Raw genomic sequence first — 23,205 nt, 5'->3', positions numbered from 1 at the left:
GCGCCAATTTCGTTTACATGAATACGGGTATGTTATATAGTTCCTAATAAGACAAGGACTAACAGAGAAACCGTGTAGGGTGAACTTACCGATCATCTTGGACACTACCTAAACTTCATCAAAAGGCGGATGATCGCCGACGTTATGCGAAGTACAAACTATTCTATGCGATAAAGTGACAAGTCTACTGTTGTGATCCTGGCTAGTGGTGATGGAGATGCAGAGTGGTGACTCGCAAGTAAGTTGTCCAGAGCGGGTACTATTCAGTGACGTTCTTGGAGAGCACGGAGTATCCATTCGAACGTAAAGATAAAAACGTTTGTATTTGCTAGCTTATTTCGATAAAAGCAAAAACTTGTAGTAAATGTCATGCACCACATGAACATTTCTAAAAATCCAACAATCTTCTCTCTATGTATACAGATACAAATCTTCAAACCACCAAACTAAACCTTTCTTTCCAGCTCCGCCTGAGCCTCAGCATCGATTTGCTCTTGCAACTTACGGTCCGCCTCGCGCTTGAGCTGATCGGGACGACGAAGAGCAATGTCCTTAGGACGGAAGTCACTGAACAGGTGCTTGAGAACATTCTCAATCAACCAGCAGCCACCGTAATCGAAGATCATCAGCAAGGTCAGAGTCACCTTGAACTCGTTGGTAAAGGGAACGAGGCGCAGCTTCTCATTCAGCTCGGGGATGAATTCGGTAGCGCAGGAGAATGCAACACCCGATGCGGCGATGAGACCCCAGTACATGCCCTTGTTCTCGCGGATGGACTCGCGGAAAGGACGACCTTGGTAGTTGATCGAGAAGGTGGAGATTTGCTGGATCAGCTGGAGGAGGTAGATGGCACTGTTCAGGAGGGAGGGCTCAAACTCGCCTTCGAGATCAATATCGGAATCTCTCCTGTCGGTTTTGTTAGCCATGAAGTGGGAGACATCAAAGAAAGTTATTATAACGTACGGCTCATGCTTGTAGACATAGTTTGAGAGGTAGATCAAAGTCGCAATGTGGATGGCAAACTGTCCAAGAACGGACCCAATGATGTAGACGTTAAAGATATTCGGCTGGGGGCGCTCCTTAGACAGACCCTCAACAGACTTCACACAAAACGTTAGCAACCCTTTTTGTCAGCATGGACAAGTACGACATACCTTGGCGCGAGAAATAGAAAGGAAGCAGACACTCATCAGCATACCGCTGATGGTGACCTGTCCATCGCCAAACTTAATACCATCTAGGTAGATGACACTCAGACTGTAGGCACTGATCAAGCAGTTCAAAGCAAGAATTTTGTACATCTGAATGGTCGCAACCAGGGTGCAACGACCTTGACGAAGAATGTTCGGGATAGCAATAACGTTGGCCAACTTGCTGGTGAAGGGAGCAGCGACTGATGCATCACCCAACTTGATGGTGGGAGGCTCGCTTTCATCCAGCTCCTGTTCCATCATGGAAGCTGTGAGCCTGTCTGCAAGGCCAGCTGCGGCAGCCTGAGCCTTCTGCTGTTTCTGCTGCTGGGGGGTCAGATTTGATTCCTGCAAGGCCTGAGCACCAGGAGACGTGATAGTTGGGATAGCTTCGGGGGTGGCGCCAGTAGCGGTGATCGCGGTACCCTTGCGCTGCGACTCCCGTTCCACAGCTTTCTCGTAGTGTGGGTTCGAAGGGCCGGGGGGGTACAGGTGAGCGATTTGGACAGGGACTGGAGGGGAGGGCTGGTTGAATCTTTGCATCATGCTGACCTGCTTCTCGTACAGCTCTTTCATCTTGGTGGTACGATAGTGTTCAGCGATCCTAGTTAAGTCATCTTGCGAGCCGTTCAGAAGCGCGACACCGACGTGAGCTTGCTTCAGAGCGCCAACATCGTTGGTGCCATCACCGCACATCAGAGTGGTGTATCCAGCGTCCTTGAGACCAAGAAGAATGTCTTCCTTTTGCTTGGGAGACACACGAGCATAAACCCAGGTGTGACGGAGCAGATCAGGGAGAGCCTTTTGGTCCTTGAACTTTGCCAGGGCATATCCAGTAATACAGATATCCTTAGTCTTCAGGATCTCCGGGTCGAGGGGCTTAGTGGGATCGACATCGACATTAAGCTTATCGTCGACGGTACGCCAAACAATCCTGGTTCCAGAGTTGTCATGTTCGGGGGCATCAAGAATGAGGACCTCACGGTCAACAATCTCAACCTTGCGTGCGACGTGAACAGCGGTCAACGGGTTATCACCAGTAATCATGACAACACGGTGGCTGCTTTCGTTCAGCATACGGACAGACTTGATGGCATCATCCTTCAGGGGGCACTGCAGGACCAGGAAACCGGCAAAGATCAGCTCGGATTCAACCTCGTCACGAACATAGTTGGTCACACGGCCCTGGGAAAGCTCCGATTCAGATGAAAGGTACTTGTATGCAAGAGCAAGCACACGAGCACCATTGCGGGTGAAGTGCTTGTAAGTTTCTTCGTAGTTGGGCGGTGTGTTGACCAGCATAGAGTTGATGGTCTCGGGGGCACCCTTTACACCCACAAACGTGGACTTGACCTTCTTGGAAGTCTTGCGGTCATTGGTCGTAATGGTCGCGATGGTACTTTGGCGTTTCAGGGCTGAGGAGAATTGGAATCTTCTCTTGATTTGAACAGACTCGACGTTACGACCGGAGACAACGGGGGCGTTGCCCTTCGAAGAAAGAGTATCGTTCTTGCCCAGAGTCCAGCCAAGCCATTCTAAGGTAGCCTTCTCCATAGGGTCACCGACAACCTCACCCTCATCCAGCTTCACTAAGGCGTGAGCACTCGCGAGAACGAGAGTGGTGTTTGGTCCAACAGCAGCGGAATTGGCCAATTCAGTGTGGGCACCATCAGCTTCGACCTTGGAATCAGCCTCACCCAAAGTGAGTCCAGCAATACCATCAACGACAAGGTCCTCTCCAGTCAGGGTACCAGTCTTGTCGAAACAAGCGATGTCAACACGACCAGCGAAAGGAATACGGAAAGGCTCAGTGCAGAAAATGGCATACTTGCTCAAAGCAGCAAGACTAGTATTGACGGCCAGGCTCAGTTCCATAGGCAGTTCGGGGGGAACAACACTGGTGATGATGAGGACGCAGTCAAGCAGAAGCTTGGAGCGTTTGCGGTCCCGGATCACACCCTCTTGCCACACATACCATGAAGCGGCAATTGCGAAAATCAGGAGGAAGAGGATGAACAAGAGAGCTTCAACGTTGTTGGCAGAGACACGTTCAGTCGAGTAGATCATGGTCCGGACAAGGCTACCCTGGCTGGTTTCGAACCCGGTCTTGACAACCACACCCAGCGCACCATTGTCGGGGGGCATAGTAACGTTGCTGGACAAGTTCTTCAAAGCCGAGTCGGCAGTAAGATTGGGGTGAGTAACTTGGAGGACCTTGGTACCTCCATGCACAAACGATAGCTTATCCAATCCATCCGGTTCAATCAAGTCAGTGCCGGGACGGAGCTGAACAGAGTCTTTCAGAAGAGGTGTGCTCTCGCCAGAAAGCATAGCCTCGTTCACAATGACACTGCCTTCAACAAGAAGAATATCGCAGGCAACGCCACTGTCCTCCTTGGTGCGGTTCACTGACATGAGATCACCGGGAAGAAGCTTATCACTGGTGATCTCCTGCCATTTCCGTTCACGGTATACCCAAACATCGTATGGTTTGATGCTCATTCCACGGAACTCACTCAGTGTCCTCTGGCGCTGCCACACAACAGTGCTTTCAAACATAACAAGCATGAAGAGCGTGAAGAGGGAGTAGTACCAGTATTCATCCAACATCCACAATCCAACACAGAAAATCTGAAAGACGAAGAACGGCGCAACAGCGTGCTCTTGGAAGAGCTCAATGAAACCGGGAACGGGGATATCAAAGGTGTTATCGCCATAGTGATGATAAACGCGGTCAATCTCAGCCTTCGACGTGAAGCCTTCGCTCAGCTGGAAAGTCTCAAGGGCTGGCTTTGGTTCATCGTCAAGGACGTAAGACAAGGGTGCAAAGGTACGGGTTTCAGGGTAAAAGAGGAAACGGCGCTTCTGGAAGAGGAACGAAAGGGTCTTCTTCGTGCCGGTGGTGTCATAAATCAATTTGCAGATCTCGGCAGTGCCAGCGTTAGTGATGGGAACCACTTTGATAAGCCGGGCAGTGTCGATGGACTTGGCTCGAGTAGTAGTGAATAGGGTGTTTATGTCAATGTTCCACTTTGTCATCAACCAAAAGAGCGACTGGATTGTGATGATGGATCCCGCGAAAACGAAGGTCCATTCCTGTCCCTGGATGTAGGTATCATAACGCTCGGGGGAGAGGTAGAAAGCGAAGAAGACGGGCCAGATAATCAGGAAAGGCCAAACGTATGTGTGCAATTGCCAAGGAATCGGGTTATGCAACGAGGCAGTGTGGATCTGAGGGTCATCCACGAGCTTTGCCCTGTATATTGTTAGCTGTAGCCGCAAAGAACCGGGGATAGGTTCAGTGACGCACATGGTGGCAATCTATTGACCGCGGTCAGTGTCAAACAACCAGACTATTATAGACTCATACGAAGCCGGAAGCAATGATAAAATCTAATCGAGGGAATGCCCAGATTCGTAGATGAAGCCACCTTCCACCTCACAATTTTGGTTCCAGAGGATTCGCCGCTCGACGCGCTAGCATTATGTCAGCCCGCCCCAAAGGTTTCAGGCTAATGTAGCAAAATTTTGCACTTTCTTTCAACAGCCCAGCCGGGCTAGCTCAATCGGTAGAGCGTAAGACTCTTAATCTTAAGGCTGCGGGTTCGACCCCCGCGTTCGGCTATTCCTACAAAAAACCAACCTAAGATTTCTTTTTTGGCTCTTTTCTTTTCGATCTTAGTTGTATTGCCCAATTACAAGATGATGGGGTTTGTCTTTGGGAGTTGAACACCCCCCCCCCATTTCAGTGTCGAATTTGGATAAACACTATGTAGCTTGCTTGCTCCGAGGCACAACAACAGTTCAACCATCAATATCATTGGAGTACAAAATATCCCGCGGTCGTTCTCTGCTTAGGCTCATTCGCAGCATACCTATGTGCATGTATATATATACATACAAGAACAGCATGCCTTTGGGATTCCTAGTTTGTTCTATCCATCCTCTTGTCTGCTATCTCCTGGCTCAATCCCTCTACCATCTCCGTCAACAACCTAACCTGCTCCTGCAGCTCCCTAAGTTCATATGTACAACTGTCAACCTTGATATCCGGCGTGGTCTCTTCCACGTGCTGTTTCCAAGTGTCATCAAGATCAAAATTGACTTCCTTAGCCACATGCTCCCATTCCTGAACACAGTCATCGTCTTCTTCGCCGTGGCGGCGGTTCCATCGAATCCGGTGCGCTTGACGGGTCTCTACCCAGGCTGCAACGACAAGCAGAGGCGAATAAATCACACCCATTACAAGATCATTCAGCTTGGCGTAGGCCTCCTGCGAAAGCCACCATTCGAATGGGGCTATCAGAAATAGAATCTCGACGAGGTTGAATGCTTGTAGCACCCAGAGCAAATTAGCCACATTTATGCTATCGGAACTGATCAAATACTCACGCGGGATGAAAACATTCTCATCTGGGGCACGGACAAACTGCATGGTTTTCTGCGCGAAGATAGCCATATACTCGTCCGTGGCGTTGTCAGAGATGTCTTCATATGCGCTGTTGTACAAGGCGATGAGAATATTCAACAAAACTGACAATCGTTAACATTACCCCCAATCAAGTCGATTACAAACCTACCAGTCATAACAATGAAGTTGAAAACATAGTAGAGGATGATGCCAAACGGAAATGCAAAGTCCTGGAAAGTGTCGAACTCAGGACTCTGCATGATACTGTTTACCATTCCCTGGAGAATGTTTCGGTGGAGGGGGATATCGGCATCCACCTGGGCCATGCCGACGAAGGCCTGGAAGAAACCAGCCATAACCACAAATAGAAGTGCAAAGAATATCAAACTCTCCTTCATCATGACTCGAAGAACTACAAACATAGCACCGAAGAAGCGGAACGAGTCAAGATATAGCATCATGCGCATCCAAAACATAGGGCCCGCAAAAGCCAGGAAGTTGTAGCTGAGCTCGTTGTATAGCCGCCTTTGTTCATCGTGGGTGGATGGCGAGTGTGCCAAGGCAATGAAGCGTAAGACAAGTGACACCGCAAGGATGGTGTAGAGGGTTGAGTTGAAGGCATTCCAAAACTCGAGATAATTCCATCCAACCTTCCAGAACTTGATCCCCTCGTCGCAGATGAATGCAATGGTCATACCGTAAAGAATGGCTTCGGCCACATCCACGTCACCAGATGGGTTCACGGTGTTGATAACTGCCGTATAAATTGCAAGGTAAATCAAGGAGAACAAAATTTGGCAGAAGTTCTGATACAGAGGAGTCCGCATCCTATCAGGATGGAAATGAACCCAATATCTGGTGTTAGACTTCTCGCTGTATTCGACAAAGTTAGTTGGGTTTCCTTCTTCCTGACAGATCCAACCCCTCCACAGGTACTGGATACATCTTTGGTACGAGGCAGAGCTGATGACCCTCAAGGCATGGAGATCTACCGCTCGTTCAATGACATTGGCGGGGTCAGTCTCCACACCTTCACTGAAGATAGAGTAACGCTTGAGCAAAATTTCCTTCAGCACGTAATCTTGGTTCTGCTCCGATTCGATACTGTTCAATTTTGTGAGTATATATCAGAAAGCCTGAAACCTCAGGGGGCATTACATGCGCTTGGCGATGATCTCGCAAGCCACAGCCCGAACCTCGTGAAGATCAGAATCCCAAAGCTCGACAGAGGATTGAATCTTGAACCACCGCAGACAGACTAGAAGACAATACACAATGCAAGCTTTGTATTCGTCTCCACCAGCCTGTTTGGCAGTCTTAACCACATCCTCAGTAATGATGCGGCTATTTGGGTCAGTCAAGACATTCTCCTGCACTTCGCAGGAGACAACCTGCTCAATTTGATATTTCAGCCGAAGAGCAACCTTAGCAATCTCCTTTGAAGCATCAGAGGCATCGGACTCATCGGTAGCATAGGCCGGTAGCACTGTGACTTGTCAGCAGTGTTCCACAGCGCGCGTTTGGAAATGACGTACGTCGACGACGTTCCACCTCGACGCGGTGCCGGGTCCTGCCGGGATCGGCGGTAAAGATGTTTCTCCAATGTCCCATCTCGCGAATAATATGCAAAGATTGAATAGAAGGGTGAAAAGAATTAGAAAAGATGAGAGTTCGGCCCACTGAGAGTTTTGACTTGAGGGGGCACCAATGATGATCGGCGGTAGATAAGCTTTAGCTCACTTCGATTTAATGGGCATTTGATCGAAATTCATAGGAGGATGGATTTGTAGGTCTATATAGGTAAATACACATGGTAGTCTCTACAAGGGTACGATTTGCATTTAAAAGCATGACTGGCATTGAACGTCTCGGTTGCATCGCAAACATTATGTGCATTAGAACTTGCACCCTGTGCGGGGCCAGCGTCTTTGAGAGACGGTGAGCACGAGGATTTCGACCGCAATTGGCATGCAGCGCATGCACAGGCGTGGATCAATCATTCCCAGACCCGAAGTTCAGGCGACTGCCCTAGCTGAAGGGCGAGTTCTGATTGCAATCCTGCCCATCAGCACACTGAGCCATTGAGCCTCTCTCCGATGTGTGCAAGCTTTTTTTCTATCCATTTTTGCCCAACTCTCCTCTAGCGGTGGTTCCAGCTTTGGATTCCAGCGCTGATGACCGCTGTATGCCCCTTGATACGGAGTCAAGATCCGGTACTTACTCGGGAACGCCCTCATCGCTCTCAGAGTCCTCATCACCGCTGACCTGGGTGTTCTCACGTTCGCGCTTCTCCATAAGCTCCTGCAGGATCGCATCGTCGTGCTCGGTGACGGCCTTGGGTGCCATCTTGACGGTGCAACTACCGCCATGCGCCTTGATACGCTCTTCGATTTTGACAATGGCCTCCTCAAGCAACTTAACACCGAGGGTCTTATCGAGACATTGGCTGGCCAGGACATAAAGAGGAGGAGCCACCAGTCTAACCTTGATCTGGTTCTCAGGGGTGTTGTCGGCCTCAGCGGTGCGGAGGGCATCCTTGACGGCGTCGATTCCATCGTAACCAAAGCAGGTAACCTCAATATCGGCACGGACCTTGGTAGGGTGGGGGGTCAGCTTGCTGTTGATGTATTGCTGCAGCTCGCTCTTGACGGCATCGCTAGGGAAGGTGATCTCATCCCAGACGTTGGGGTTCCTGGAAAACAAGTGTCAGAGGAATCCTCTCATATAATGAGACGAAAAGTACAAGAACATACGTAATAGAGATCTTGAAGGCATCGTGCGCGTGACCATATTTCTGGTTCAAAGGCCACCCGATGTTCTCGTATAAGGCCTCGAGGGGGGTCTGAGTTGCCTCTGCGACGTGGCGCATGATAGAGTGCACTGCCTTGCTCTTGTTGTAACGTTCCTCGCACTTGATGACATCCTCGGGAGAGACACGTCGCTTCGACAGATCAATATAACCTTCAAGTTGACAAGTTAGTTCTCGGGTTCTTCCAGGCCAATTTTGTATCCTTGCCTTTCTCCTTGTCGACACGAAGCACGATGACGACCTCGTTGCGCCCAATGCGAATGAGCTTCTGGATACTGCGAATACGTCTGCGAGAGAGTTCTGAGAGGAGAATCATGCCGTCAATGTTGTCATATTCAAGCAGCTTCACGTATGCGCCCATCTCGGCGATCTAACTCGTGCACACAAAAAATTAGTCCCCGCCGCTTCAGTCTCTCAATCGATGATTCAGTTAATTCGTACCTGCTTGACATTCACCATGACAAAGCTGTCCACCTCCGGGTACTTGTCCTCATAGAACCGACAGTTTGTTAAAGACATCTTGGCGGGGTTCTGGGGGGGGGGTTTTTTTTCTCGAAGAAATCTAGGTGCAAAAGAGACAGATTTTTATGGCACACTCGAGACGATCAATATAGTGGCCAAAGGAATATGAGTGATCGTAAAGTCAGGAATGCAGGAGCGCAGAGAGGAGAGGCGACGCGAATGAGGCACAATCTATCTCTTTGTGGCGGACTTCAAAACCCACATTGACCTGATCAGTCACGGGACTGAACAGCACGTGATTACACAAACACACCGCCTTCCAAGGTCGAAGGTTTGATCTTTGGCTGACACATCCAATTACGTCAACGGAAATCAACCAACAAGACGGAAATTTTCCTTGTACAGAGTATGCACTTCGGTATTCGATGGCATCAGACCTTCCTACGTACAAGAAAATTTCCTGGGATTGTGCTTACCATGCTCGTTATCTTCATCGCACAGTCAATCTCCGAGGCTCTGCGTTGATACAACGATAACGCCTGCTTTCCCCGCTTATCATGTCCCCTAGCGCGCCGCCCCCCTTGGCCCATGCCTGACCGACAAAAACAATTCAGGCTAGGCTTATCACTAAACTGTTTTTAACCTTTTGGATTTAATAATGGTTTATGGCGTGCTACGGAGTTTCTGGTTTTTAAAGATTCAATTCAACACTCCCCAGGCGTATTTTTTTTTAAGATCATGTCTGAGACAAGTTCAGTACACCCTGGGGAGTCCGACGGACTCGGACGTCGGACTCCACGGGACCGCAATATCAACACTTTCCGTTCGTCACCTCAAACTGGTCTTGGGATTTCGACAAGTTCAAGCCATGAAAACCAAAAGGCACAGGACACCCAGTCTGGCACCAGGGTTACGAGCGAACCAGATGTGAGAACTCGACTTCTGGAATCATACCTTCAGGCCGATCCTGCGTGTGATGAAAGGCGCTGCAGCCATGGAACATTCTCGCCTCGGGTAGAAGATTTGGGAAGGCAGTCATACATTGGAGGACCAGGCGATGCATTTGGGTATAACGGACGTGAAGTGGCTGACGGTGCGGTCGGTCGCTCTAGAGGTGTAGTAGACCACCCGGAGTCAGTCCCAGATTCAGAGACTCCTTCACAGATGAAATCATCTTTCTCTTTTCCAATCACCGAGACGAATAAGCAGTAGGTCGTATCTAATCCATGGACTGCGAGCACTTTCGTTAATGGTAACTGACAAATCAATGGCAGATACATATCCTACTATATTCCCCTCTTCAATTGGATTGGACAATATCATTGGTCATTCCTGCGCGGAGATCTCATGGCTGCATTGACTGTGGCGTCCATCTATATCCCGATGGCCCTCTCTTTGGCCTCCAATCTTGCTCATGCACCACCCATCAGCGGCCTCTATTCTTTCGTCATCCATCCCTTGGTCTATGCCATCCTAGGAAGCTGCCCGCTCCTGGTAGTTGGACCGGAGGCTGCGGGTTCTTTGCTAACGGGTGCTATTGTCAAAGCAAGTGTCATGCAAGGAAACTCAGGCGAGGACAATCCCACAGAAATCGCCCTCATTGTAGGAGTGGCTACTGCTATGTCCGGGGGCATGATATTGATTGCCGGACTGACTCGCCTAGGGTTTTTGGATAACGTGCTCAGTCGACCATTCTTGCGAGGATTCATCACTGCGATCGGCTTTGTGATTTTTGTAGACCAGCTTATCCCAGAATTGGGTCTGGCCGAGTATGCCAAAGAAACCGGGGTCAGCCATGGCACCAGTGTTGAAAAACTGATTTTCATCTTTCGACACGTTCGACAGTGCCATGGACTAACTGCTATCGTTTCGATCGTCAGCTTTTCTGTCATCATGGTGTTCAGGTTCGTACCGCGCCCCGGGGCTTGTATGCATTATACTGATTCCCCGCAGAACTTTGAAAAAGATGCTTGTGCCTCGTATCCCGCAGGTGATTTATTTCCCAGACCGTTTCCTGGTCGTTGCCCTGTCGGCGGTTTTGGCTTGGCACCTTGACTGGGAAGCCAAAGGGCTTGAAATTCTCGGTTCTACAGAGGTTGCCTCTGGAGGACTATTCGCTTTCAATTGGCCTTTCCAGCTTGGAAATATGAAACATGTGCGAACAGCATTGAGCAAATCCTTTATAATCGCGCTACTTGGATTCTTTGAGTCATCTGTTGCGGCCAAGGGGCTGGGTGAAGGCAGTTCTGATGGAATCAAGGGAATGCACATGAGTGCTAATCGCGAGATGGTTGCACTAGGCGTCGCCAATGTTATCGGGGGTTGCTTCTCGGCTTTGCCTGCATTTGGCGGATACGGGCGGAGCAAGCTTAGCTCACAGACAGGAGCACGGTCACCTATGACTAGTGTTTTTGTGAGTATCATCACATTCACATGTGTCCTGGTTCTTTTGCCTTATCTCTACTACCTCCCGGTTCGTCCGTCCCAAAAATTTCACCTTACCGGTGTACCTTTTCTAAGTGCCGACCATGCTGATTTATCCAGTAGAAAGCAGTCCTGTGCTCCATGATCTCCGTGGTAGCCTTCACTCTAGTGGAAGAATGCCCGCATGACCTGATTTTCTTCCTCCGCCTACGGGGCTGGTCAGAGCTCGTTCTCATGTTCCTCATCTTCACAACAACAATCTTCTACTCCCTGGAACTAGGCATGGCGATGGGAATGGGTCTGTCAGTGATAATTCTCATCCGACACGCCACAGCCCCCCGAATCCAGATCATGGGCAAGGTTCTCGGTACAGACTCGCGTTTCGACAACGCCGAGCTCCACCCAGAAAACGTGGAGCTAGTCGAAGGCGCCCTGATTGTCAAGATTCCAGAACCCCTCACCTTTGCCAACACAGGCGATCTCAAGAACCGTCTGCGGCGTCTAGAACTCTACGGCTCTACTCATGCTCATCCTTCTCTACCGCGCATGCGCGCCCCGGAGCATAACAAGAATATCATTTTCGATGTTCATGGCGTTACAAGCATCGATGGGTCTGGCACCCAGGTTCTCTCGGAGATTGTGCATGCGTATGCAGAGCAACGTGTCAGAGTGTTCTTCTGCCGTTTGCCGAATATGAGTGTTTTCCGCATGTTTGAGCGGAGTGGTATTGTTGAGATATGTGGAGGATTGACTCACTTTGTTCCTAGTGTTGATGAGGCGCTGCGGTTGGCGGAATCTGAGAATCAAACGCAGGAGATGTGATGTCTATCTTGCTAAAATTGGCGACATGTGTTTGGACATAATGTGAATATCTTGTACAGACATATTGCTTTTGGTCATCTTAAGATGAACAAAAATGGGGTATCACTCGACTTTTGCTCATATTACAGTATCTATCAAAGAGACAGAGAAAATGACCACTTATGTCGTCCCCAGTGACAAGTGTTGGTTTTCCTGGCTTCAATGGAATTTGAAGGATGTAAACTCTTATACTATGCTATGCACCATGATCAAATTTCTTGGGTGTGCCATCTTGGCGATGATAGCCAGCATTGTTGCATCCATTGTACCGGAGTGTTTAAAAACAGAGTGAAAGCACGACGCTAGCAGCTGCAATTCAATTGTCCCGGTTTGCACTTAGTTGCGCAGTCGTGTATTGGCGTATTGGCGACAAGTCCAGCAGAGGGAATAACCCCAACAGCAAGGCTATGGCTCTGTGGATCCAGGTAGGTCATACTGATGAGGTTGCATTGCAGACCTTTAGCTCGTTCTGAACTCCAAAGATATTGTAGCGTATCCCAGTTTCACACTGGCACAGAAAAACACCCAGAAGCTCACGTAGCTGAATGACCCTCCACAACGGCCTTCCGGATTACCGACTGTAGCAGCGATTCTCCTGCTTCCAAAGCACGTTCATTTTTATCGCCTGGAGCGCGAGTGCCCTCATCCCCATCATCCCTATCAGCAGCCACAACCAGCTTCACACGTCCCTCACTGCCCAAAACGAAAGCAGCGCAGGCAACCTTCGAGAGTCGCACATGCTGCTTAGCGACTTGGTCCGAAGACGACCCATCCAGATTCAACTTCATGGCAAGATGCGTCTCCAGATACGAAGTAAGGTTGGCGATGAAAGGGCTGCGCAGTTTACGCTGAAGACTGCGCGATTTTGGCGCTGACTGTCCAGGCTGGTCGCGCAGGAAGCCTGCTAGTGAAGCGCGCGCGACGCTGACGTTCAGGGATCTCAGCGCTGGTGCGATGGATGATGAGAAGGAGAGCGTGAGCTGTAACTCTTTGATAGTATCTTCAACTGTGTCGCTTGTACTTTGCCTTTGGGTGCGCAGGGTATCGATGTATGTCTCTAGACCTAAACAGAGAAAGCTCGACGGCAGTCGGAGGGGCGAGCAATAAGTGTCGAAATTTGTAGTCAAGAAAGTGATGAAGATTTGTCGGAGCGCAGTGGGGAATCTGGTTAGGAGGAGAGGGAGAGATGTGGATCCCTTGCGCTGATTTGGAGATGGTATTGTGTCTGTGAGCAAAGCTGCTTTGTAGACAATATTTTCATATTCCAGCGTTACTAGAATTCCAGGAGTTTTGGTATTCTGGGATCTGCTCGGCGCTTTGTCGCGCAATGATTGAGATGAGATTGGCCGCCATAGACAATCTTTTATGGGGCCTATCTTGGAGAACGTATCGTCTTCTGCTGCGCCAGTGTTTGTATGAATCCCAGCAAGGAGGTCGCCTGTGAGATGGTCGCGTAGACGCGTTGCGTATGTTTTTAAGGCAACCTGGTTGTCTAGGAGGATCTCACAATCCTTCCCATGATGGAGAGGGGAGAGACGGTGGATAGTCCAGGATATGTTGAACAATTGTCTTGGATTTGCTTGTTCCATAGCAGCCGAAATGTGAGTTCGTAATCACCTCGGCTGATTCTTATGCTACAATCGAAGCATATCGTCGAGGAAGATTGATACTTGGCAATGTACATAGCGACGTGTGCCGGTTGCAAACAGAGCAAACTTCTACCAATTCCCTAAATCACCTGAACTACAGCTACTAGTATATTGGATTTGGTTTGAGAGAAAGAAGTAAACACAAGGATGAAATAGAGTGCAAATGAAGTTGGCTGGATTTTCATCTTTCCAACTCCGGTAAACCCCCCCCCCCCCCCCCCCCCCCCCCAAATTAACAATCTAGACGCCGGACGCCTCCAACACTTGATTAAACGCTTTGACTTCAAAAATCACGCCTGCCATCCTCTCGTAGGATGGCAATCCGGACACCCAAAAACAATTGGAACACCATTCCAGACCCAGACGTGCTCTACATCGTGAGGTATCGCTCGCCGGGCTTTCAATTCAGCCGCAGCAGCAGCAAACCAGATATCTTGCACTGAACTATGCAAATTCTGCGCAGACGCGCGCGCAAAAACAACCGAATTCATGTGATCCTTTTCGTACTTCATCGTGTCCTGATAGAAATTGTACATGAACTCCTTGCGTTGAGTTCGCTGGCTCCCACCGTCCCCGATCTCAGCGGAGAAAAACTCGACGATCCGCACAAACGGCGCCAATGTGAGCAAGGAGCTAATCCACGAGTCATCAATCTCGGCTTGACCATCCGGAGACATGGCGTAGCGTATATATGTAACAAGCAAATGCATGCAATGGTGTGTCGCAACTAGAGCCGGCGTGTTGGTGAAGGGAGGGCTTTGGAGGATCCGGGTTTGCAGCTCGCGGTACATCCTCTGGCGTATCTCGAGTGGCAATGGCACAGGAAGCTGGCCCGCCTCGTATTTTTGGACTAGCATGTTCGTGTGCTCGCGTCGGGCGGACGCGTATGATTCCAGGAAATAGAGTGTATAGTACCTGGTAGAGAAGATGTTAGTGACTTGTTGGAGTTAAAAAACAATTTACCACAGTTCGTACATGAGTGGTGCAAGGTGAAATCGTATGCTGGCTATACCGCGTTTGACGAGGGCGTTGCGCTCGTTTCGCTTTGCAGGAAATGAGGCCTTCATGACTGCCGGTTCGGTCTGGATGAACCGATCGAGGATCCGATCGGCTAGGTAGTAGCAGAGTCTTGAACAGAGCATTTGCCTGCGTCTCAGCCCATGCAAGTATTTGAAGGTATAGAGATGGCCGCCCCTGGCGCTTTTGGACGGTGGAAATAGGTCTGATAACAGCACGACATCGTCGCTGGGGTCTCGAGTATAAGTGCGGTCATCGTCAATTGGCGATGGAAGGGTACCGTGACGACGCAAGCGGAGATATTGCCGGACAATCTCATGCTCATTCCTGGAAAGCAGTTGACAAAACGCCTTGCAGACAAGCCTCAGCGGATGGAAGTCGGTGATGCCGGAATATGCAAATATGCGGATTTGAATCTCGACGGGGAGGTCCCACGGCGAGGAAGCTGGAAGATCTGCAAGGTCATTTCTGACAGGGAAGTGAGCCAGTGAATATCCCGCGGGTTGTCGCAAAACATCTTACCTTAATGACGATTCACGTTGGTCCTTGGCGCCCGCCTTTCTCCTGCTATGGATCGCTGCCCGGACTTTTTGAACTGAGTGGGCGAACTTGGCAAAGCCACTCATTCTTCAGCCCTGCAACACATGAATTGACTGGCTCCCAACGAGAGGCGCACTTTGCCGGGGCTCATGGAGATAAAACAGGTTAATTGAAGGGGGCAATCTCAGCCAGGTTCCATAAATAGCATATGACTAAGCCTTCGATGGTCCCGACCTCGGCAGGTCTGGGCGCGGAATGAAATGAGAGGTTGACTGGCGTCCAAGTGCAAATTAACTAAATGTTGACGATGCCTCCAGTGAGACATGCCAAGCTTGGCTCTCGTGTCAAATAGGACCAACTAGATCAAATGACTGGACAAATTCTCCGAAAGTGATCCAAGATCATAGAGACATGGGATCTCCTTTAGCATCGGGAATGGTCTGATCCGAAATTGATATAAGGAGTTAACAAGATTATTTTAGGCCACCTCTGCATGCTACACAGTGCAGAACAAACTGGCTAGGGGATAGAACCTCAGGCCTCCAGGGCTACTTAGGCGGCAGCAATTACGTCATCCCTTGATTGCGTGCCCAAGGCAACCCTGGAGAGATACTGACTTTACTAGACTCAGTATCTTCAAACATAATAACTAGTACTATTCCAACTTGCAAAATGACCAGCAACATCCTCATCCTAGGTGCCACTCGAGGACTGGGTGCCTCTCTGCGGACATTGTACTCCGTAAAGACAGCGACCCATGTGTTTGCAACTTCCCGATCCTCCAACCCAGAGCCAAGCCCAGGTGTCACCTGGCTGACAGGAATTGATATCTCTCAACCAGATGTGGGCCAAAAGCTTGTTTCGCAGCTTCCATCTACAAAGCTCTCAACAGTCATTGTCAGCGCCGGATACTTTGGCTTTGAGACTTTTGATTCTCCTGACTGGGAGAAGCAGGTTCAAATGTATACGACCTCTGCGATTGGGCCTGTCTTTGTGGTGCATAATCTTGTTAAGGCCGGGTTGTTAGACCAGGGGAGTAAAGTGATTCTCCTCAGCAGCGAGAGCGGCAGCATCACATTGCGTCACGAGAAGGAAGGCGGGGGTAACTTTGGCCACCATGCCAGTAAGGCTGCTTTGAATATGGTCGGGAAGCTGTTAAGTCTGGACTTGAAGCCGAAGGGGATTGCAGTTGGTCTAGTGCACCCTGGATTCATGCGGACGGAGATGACAAAGAGCGTTGGATTCGATAAGTATTGGGATGCAGGTGGAGGTGAGTGGCCACTGCGCTACTTTTACAGACCTTGAGTAAAGGCCTCGTGGATGTGCTAGATCTGACCCAATCTCTTTTGAAAATAGCTGTGACGCCAGATGAAGCAGCAAGAACACTTGCAACTTTCATTGAAGGATTCGACCTTGGCAAAACTGGAGAATTCTGGGCGCCAGGAGGACCGGGGTAAGAAATTTGATGGCATACAATCAACAACCAGGCTAATCCATCTATAACAGAGACATTGGCACTGCAGGAGATGTTCTTGGAAAGAACCTGCCAACTCCTTTACAGCTTCCTTGGTAGAGAGTGAAGGGTTGAATCTTAACTTCCAGAGCTACAAGTCTGGCTTTCTTGCTCAAATTTCAAGTGCCAAGCACCAATTTGAGAGGAGCTGTTTTAATCTAGTGACAGCTGTGAATGCGGTCTCGCACCCATAAACACTAGATTCCTCCTCACATACTGTCGTTCTTCACACCTGACAACCTTCACACCAAAAACCTTCGTGTAGAAAGCCTGCATCGGCACATCACTAGTGAGCAACATGATCCGACGTAGACACAGTATCAAATTCATGGGAAAGGTCTCCGCAACAAAACCCACAAACCATTTGCCACTGCTGCTCTAGTATTCGGGGAGAACGTAGGCATCTGACAGAGAAATAACTTAATAGTAACCCTATAATCACCCGAGCAAGTCCAATCTGTTTTATGGTCTGCGAAGATGGGATGGTAGAGTCCATCTGTACATGCCAAAACTCACGGCGCCGTGAAGCATCTGCCATAGCACCTTCTTCGAGAAAGACTTTTTGACCTAGTAAACAAAGTCTCTGGCGTATCCTGCATTGGTCGCTTTGGGCCGAGAGTAGCTTGGGCTCGGTTGAGATGAAGAATTCGCGCTGGTATCTCGTGTCCATGCTCAAGGTGGCAGTCCGATTTTTGGCGGAGTGGAGGACATGGCGGATGTGAAGAAGGTCGGGTGTTGCGTGCTGAGTTGTGTTTGAAAATACGTGTAGTGGGGGTTCACGAAATAAAGGGTATCTTGAGATGAATATTTTGTATAGTCGTAATTGAAGAAATAGCTGTCTAACGCCCGGTTTGTCATTTGAGTCATGTGTTTAATCTGCACTTGGGTCACATCACATTAGTCTAACAAGACCACTAGAAGGCAACCTGTCAGCGAATCCACAAATTCCCTTCCGGTACAACATACGACAGCCCGGGAGAGAACTACACTAATGTATGCACGCCACTGGTAACAAAGGTGGTACTTTTTCAAATTCACACAGTAAAATTAATTACAGACGAAGCTGTGAACTCCATGCTAAAATGTGATGACTAATTACCACTTATTTTGGTATAAATAACAAAAAAAAGCAATGTGTTAAAAAGCAATGTGTAGAACGGTTAAGACCAGCGACCTAGCAAGTGGGATCATAAAGGCATTTTGTATTGTGATATTGCACAGAGATTACACAGGAAAGGGAGATACCACACTAGCAATACCATGGAGCATATGATATAAATTCAAACAAGAATCTAGGCTGCCACAAAACTGATTGAGCGTGTACCCTGCCACGATAGCCCGAGAACTACAACATACGCTAATGTGTATGCACAGTGCTTTTTTTGGCTAGTAATACCAATACTAGTCATCAGGAATCATCAACTATCAGTCACTATGTAGTTTAGACCTTCTTCTATAATCAATTAATTGTATTAATTTGAAAGAATACCACCTTTGTTACCAGTGGCGTGCATACATTAGTGTAGTTCTCTCCCGGGCTGTCGTAGCAGGGGACTGGTAAGTCCAAGTCCAAAAACACAGTTAGCTTTGCAGATCTACCCTAACTAGGTAATTCCGGTGAGAATTGACCGAAGCCCCATGCCGTAGCGGTGGTTGCACTGCCAAAGGCTTGGGTTGAGCTTATAAGGTAGCCTGAACCGTCAGTCTGATTGGGATCTGTTTCTGATTTCCCTAGGGATCTTACTGCCAGATTTTCCGATTTGTAAAACTCCGGCCACAATTAGAAGTGCAACATGCCATCTCAAACAGAAGTCGATACAGCTCTTGATGCAGCTAAGTCTAAATGGTCTAGCGGTAACGGAGCAGAGCACGTCCAAGCTCATGCATCAGATCAATTGGCGTCGGAAGCTGACAGAGTAATATGTTCCCTTGACGCGGTTGAATCTGGGTTGTTTGGCGGCAACGAAGTCGAACGTCAAAAGGTACGCGCTGCAGCACGTCGTCTACTTGCCAGAGTGGAAACACCACTTGAGCGTGCCTTGGGCCTCTGCTTCGAGCAGCCTGTCGTCTTTGCCGCTCTACAGACATGCATCGATTTGGGCCTTTGGAGATCCTGGACAGCTATTGGGGGTGAGAAGTCTATCGACGAACTCGTCGCATTTACCACTCCCACTGTGGATTCAAACTTGCTACGTAAGCTTTCTTTTTACTCTCTTCGGACACTCAACCAACAAAAGCCTCATGAAACTATACAGGCCGACTGTTCCGCTTACTCGCTGCTTTCAATGTGGTTGAGGAGACAGCGGAAGACAGATTCAAACCCACTCCGTTCTCGAATGCTATCGGCGACGAGAGCACCAATGTCCGCGCCTCGCTTCAAACGGGGTAAGAATATCATTCTGCTGTTGGTCTAGTGTCATACTAACATTTTGGACGTTTCAGGACGTATCAATACCTTCCCGCGGGCCACAACTTGCCATCTTATCTAGCAAGGATATCTTATAAAGAACCCACGGATATCAATACGAATAACCACTCCGAGAGTGACCCCGACGGCCTTAACTTCTTTGGACGATTGCAGAAAAGCCCCGCTTACTTTGAAGCTTTCTATGGCCACATGGAGGCATTAACAGCACGGAAGACACCGTGGACTCAGGTTTACGATACAACAAAGCTGCTCGAAGGTGCCAAGCTGGAGAGTGGCTCTCCATTCGTGGTGGATATCGGTGGAAATACTGGAATTGATATTAAATACGTCCTTAAAAAACACCCAGATCTTCCTGCTGGATCACTGGTTCTGCAAGATCTCCCAAAGGTGATTGCCAAATTGCACGTTGATGACAAGATCTCAACCATGGTTCATGATTTCTTCTTACCTCAGCCAGTGAAAGGTAAGATCAGTTCCGGTGCAGATTTTCAGGCAAGTTTACTGATACCCAATCCACAGGTAGTCGCGCATACTTTATACATGCAGTTCTTCACGATTGGCCAGATGATAAAGCTAAGAAATTGCTTGTGAACACCAAAGATGCAATGGTCAAGGGCTACTCCAAGCTTTTAATCTATGATGTTGTTCTCCCACCCACAGGAGCGAGCAGTAATCAGGCTACAATGGACGTGGAGATGATGTCCATCCTGTCCGCTTCCGAACGAACTCAAGGCACTTGGATAAAACTGTTGACCGATGCTGGTCTTAAAATTGTCAACTTTTGGCCTGACCCTCAACAGTATGAGATGGTCATTGAGGCTGAGATAGCCTAAATTTGTTTTGCTTCTCGGTGGGTTATTTTGTTTCTCTTCTTGCGCTCGATTCGAATTTTCCTTCGGCTGGCCTACTTGATGTTTGCCCTGTACAGATAGTACCTAGCGAGGTAATTCATTGACCCTATTGGGAGAATGATGGACCTGAAAACCATGATTCCACAGGAGTAAGCAAGAAAACAAAAGTGAACAGGATGGTGAAGGTTAATAATGGCTTGGTGGATCGTTCCCCTTGCTTGAATTTCTTTCTTTTCCAATGGACAGGCACATACCTCCAATAATCGAAAGAAACTCACTTGAACATCTACTCCAAAATTTGGGAGACCATCTTGAATATCTTGGGATGTCCAAGGTAGGCGGGAATCTTCCCCACGAGCTCTAATCGGCCGAAAGGTCAAATGGCGATATCCCAATGTCAGACTACGCCCCACCATTGACTCCAACCGAAACCCCCTACAATGGCGTGGCGAGTGGAGAGAATGGTGTTCACGATAACCTCCTCGGCACGTCATCACGGATGGCGATGATGTTAGCGACATCAAATCAGTCCCCAGAATATCACAACGTAGCCGCATGTTCGAATAATCCAACACTTCAAATCAAGTAAACTATCAGATTTGACGCATAGGATTGCAATTCGCATTAGGTGACGTGCAAAACGTTTCACATGACGTGTGGGCGCGGGTGGTCCAAGTCATCTACAAGAATGCTGGGATATCCAACTCGGTTCGACAGCGGTGAATTCTTATACTGTGGTTGTTTAGAGACTTGCCACGAGAAATCAGAAACTACTAAGCCACCATGACTATTGTACAATCCCCCGAGGTGGCTCTTCCTTTGTCGAAGATCGGGCCTACCTCAGAATCAATCAAGGGTCCTTCGGACGTGGATGCACCAACCATTGTAACGGTGAATAATCTCAACAAACTATCAAAGAAGATTGAGCCTGTCCGATTTGAACTAGAGGAGCACCCGGTTGATGTGGTGCGACCCATCAAGGTTGGTATTATCGGTGCGGGTCTTGCAGGGATTACCGCGGGCGTGTTGCTCCCTGAAAAACTGCCAGGACTTGATCTTCGAATCTATGAGAAGAATGCGGATGTGGTATGTTAATTTGGTCCCTTGATGGGTTGTTTTGAAGCTAACCACGTTCTTTAGGGAGGCACATGGTACATTCTCCATTCGGCTCTTGTCTCTATTGGCGAGTTGCTAATTCGTGTCGAACAGGTTCGAGAACACATACCCCGGGGTTCGCTGCGATATCCCTGCACATGTATATCAATCCAGCATCTCGCCTAATACCCAATGGACGGAAGAATTCGCCCAGGGAGAGGAAATCAAAGAATACTGGCAGAGTGTTGCACGGAAGCACAATGTGTACCAGTACCTCCGTGTGAGGCAAAAAGTGCAGAAGGCCGAATGGCAGCCCAAGAAAGGGAAGTGGAATGTCACTGTGGAGCATGTGGATGGCTCGAAGGTAAGAAATGGTTGATTTGACCTTGGTGCTGTGCTCACCTCAATGGAACAGATCTATGAAGAAGAGCTCGACGTGGTAATCAACGCCATAGGTCATTTCAATGCCTGGAAGCTACCCGACTATGAAGGAATAAACAGTTACGAGGGACAACTGTTTCACTCCTCTAACTGGAATCCAAGCATCGATTTGAAAGGCAAGCGAATTGCTCTCATCGGAAACGGCGCTTCCGGCTTGCAGGTCCTGCCATCTATTCAGCCATTCGCTAGCCACGTTGACCATTACGCTCGGAATCCGACTTGGATCGCAGATTCATTCAGCAGCGGAAACGTTGGTATCCGTCGACTGGAGCCCAATTTCTTCTCCGAGACACAGCTAGAGATATGGAAAGATCCCAAGGCGTATCTGGAATACCGAAGGGATGTCGAAAAGGGATATTTCCAGCGCTTTGAGGCAATCTTCAAAGACACGTCTGAAAATAACGAACTGCGTGAGAAATGGACCGCCCTGATGTTGCAGCGTGTTGCAGGGAAGCCGGAATTGGCAGAAAAGATCATCCCAGACTTCCCCCCGGCGTGCCGCCGCCCAACACCAGGACCAGGATATCTAGAGGCCCTATCCAAGGAAAATGTGGACTACATCCAGACGCGCATCAAGCGATTCACCGAGAAAGGTATTGTAACCGAAGACGGCGTGGAGCGAGAAGTGGACATCACGATCTGCGCCACAGGAGCCAACGTCGACCACGCACCCCCATTTTCCATCATCGCCGACGGTGTCGATCTAAAGCAAGCCTGGAAACAAGATGGTAAATTCGGATTCCCGTACTCATACCTTGGCTTTGCAACCCCCGGATTCCCGAACCTCCTCTGGCTTGGCGGACCATATGCCTCGGGACACAGCGGGACAGTGCCAAACAACATCGAGAACCAGGTGACATATATTGCGAAGGTACTACGCAAGATCCGCACGCAGGGTATTCAGTCCATTGTCCCGTCCAAGCAAGCGACCGATGACTTCGTCGAGTACTGCGACCAATTCTACCCGCGCACTGTGTGGTCGGCGAACTGCAGCTCGTGGTATAATGGTGGCAACCCCGGGTCTCGTATTCACGGTCTCTTCCCCGGCAGTGCATCACATTCAAATTATGTGCGCCGAGATCCGCGCTGGGAGGACTGGGAGTATACCCATGTCAATCCAAGTGGGAATCGATTTGCTTACTTTGGTAATGGGTGGACTTCGAAGGAGTTGACTCCTGATGCGGAATTGACGCCTCATTTGAGATTGCCGGAGGAGATTAATTTGAAGACTCACATGGAGGGATGGTGGGATGTTTGATTTGATAGACTGGGTGATTCCAATTTCAGGTTGTATTTTCTATCTGGAAATGTGCATAGGGATGAATCGGCGTTTAGCGATACTCTTCTTACTCTGTTCATGCTTTCAGACATATTCGTAGCCATCGCCAGGTCCCTGTTTTGGCAAAAATGTCACATATTCAAGAAATCCAAGAATCAGAAGGAGGATGAAGCCCTATAAATCTTCTATAACGTGCTCATAGCAACAGGTAATTTCGAAATTGTTCTACCACAAA

The 23,205-nt window shown here is 48.9% G+C and overlaps 8 protein-coding genes and 1 non-coding gene across 9 annotated transcripts; 5 read left to right on the top strand and 4 right to left on the bottom strand.

Annotated features, from left to right (window-relative positions):
- Positions 1–446: 446 nt before the first annotated feature.
- On the bottom strand, positions 447–7,212 carry Pdw03_2249 (Cation transporting ATPase, putative; the record flags this gene model as incomplete). Its single annotated transcript, XM_066100124.1, has 9 exons — positions 447–906; positions 964–1,100; positions 1,155–4,446; positions 4,501–4,511; positions 5,170–5,522; positions 5,583–5,723; positions 5,771–6,705; positions 6,760–7,087; positions 7,137–7,212. The coding sequence occupies 9 exons, from the start codon at positions 7,210–7,212 to the stop codon at positions 447–449; spliced, it is 5,733 nt and encodes a 1,910-aa protein (XP_065957851.1).
- Pdw03_tRNA167 lies at positions 4,742–4,814 on the top strand. Its single transcript has one exon. It is a non-coding gene; the product is annotated as a tRNA-Lys (tRNA).
- A 606-nt stretch (positions 7,213–7,818) lies between the features above and the next one.
- Positions 7,819–8,929, bottom strand: Pdw03_2248 (Translation initiation factor 2 alpha subunit, putative; the record flags this gene model as incomplete). Its single annotated transcript, XM_014681378.1, has 4 exons — positions 7,819–8,293; positions 8,355–8,562; positions 8,618–8,780; positions 8,852–8,929. 4 exons carry the CDS (start codon positions 8,927–8,929, stop codon positions 7,819–7,821), a joined length of 924 nt encoding a protein of 307 aa, XP_014536864.1.
- A 681-nt stretch (positions 8,930–9,610) lies between these two features.
- On the top strand, positions 9,611–12,118 carry Pdw03_2247 (sulfate transporter; the record flags this gene model as incomplete). The annotated part of the gene is made up of 4 exons (XM_014681377.2): positions 9,611–10,080; positions 10,147–10,776; positions 10,826–11,345; positions 11,420–12,118. The coding sequence occupies 4 exons, from the start codon at positions 9,611–9,613 to the stop codon at positions 12,116–12,118; spliced, it is 2,319 nt and encodes a 772-aa protein (XP_014536863.2).
- A 572-nt stretch (positions 12,119–12,690) lies between these two features.
- Pdw03_2246 (CENP-A-nucleosome distal centromere subunit CENP-L) lies at positions 12,691–13,746 on the bottom strand (the record flags this gene model as incomplete). Its single annotated transcript, XM_014681376.1, has 1 exon — positions 12,691–13,746. The coding sequence occupies one exon, from the start codon at positions 13,744–13,746 to the stop codon at positions 12,691–12,693; it is 1,056 nt and encodes a 351-aa protein (XP_014536862.1).
- Positions 13,747–14,096: 350 nt separating this feature from the next.
- Pdw03_2245 (CENP-A-nucleosome distal centromere subunit CENP-L) lies at positions 14,097–15,449 on the bottom strand (the record flags this gene model as incomplete). The annotated part of the gene is made up of 3 exons (XM_066100123.1): positions 14,097–14,721; positions 14,782–15,291; positions 15,346–15,449. 3 exons carry the CDS (start codon positions 15,447–15,449, stop codon positions 14,097–14,099), a joined length of 1,239 nt encoding a protein of 412 aa, XP_065957850.1.
- Positions 15,450–16,035: 586 nt separating this feature from the next.
- Pdw03_2244 (Short-chain dehydrogenase/reductase SDR) lies at positions 16,036–16,936 on the top strand (the record flags this gene model as incomplete). Its single annotated transcript, XM_066100122.1, has 4 exons — positions 16,036–16,260; positions 16,318–16,633; positions 16,720–16,816; positions 16,870–16,936. 4 exons carry the CDS (start codon positions 16,036–16,038, stop codon positions 16,934–16,936), a joined length of 705 nt encoding a protein of 234 aa, XP_065957849.1.
- A 1,733-nt stretch (positions 16,937–18,669) lies between these two features.
- Pdw03_2243 (Winged helix-turn-helix transcription repressor DNA-binding) lies at positions 18,670–20,137 on the top strand (the record flags this gene model as incomplete). Its single annotated transcript, XM_014681372.1, has 4 exons — positions 18,670–19,069; positions 19,132–19,261; positions 19,319–19,767; positions 19,824–20,137. 4 exons carry the CDS (start codon positions 18,670–18,672, stop codon positions 20,135–20,137), a joined length of 1,293 nt encoding a protein of 430 aa, XP_014536858.1.
- An 801-nt stretch (positions 20,138–20,938) lies between these two features.
- Pdw03_2242 (Flavin-binding monooxygenase, putative) lies at positions 20,939–22,949 on the top strand (the record flags this gene model as incomplete). The annotated part of the gene is made up of 4 exons (XM_014681371.1): positions 20,939–21,241; positions 21,296–21,306; positions 21,365–21,614; positions 21,666–22,949. The coding sequence occupies 4 exons, from the start codon at positions 20,939–20,941 to the stop codon at positions 22,947–22,949; spliced, it is 1,848 nt and encodes a 615-aa protein (XP_014536857.1).
- Between the last annotated feature and the right edge of the window lie 256 nt (positions 22,950–23,205).

Source organism: Penicillium digitatum, chromosome 5, assembly GCF_016767815.1.
Source record: "Penicillium digitatum chromosome 5, complete sequence".
NCBI lineage: Eukaryota > Fungi > Ascomycota > Eurotiomycetes > Eurotiales > Aspergillaceae > Penicillium > Penicillium digitatum.
The sequence above is the reverse complement of the archived record's forward strand: the minus strand, read 5'-3'. Positions and strand labels throughout refer to the sequence as shown.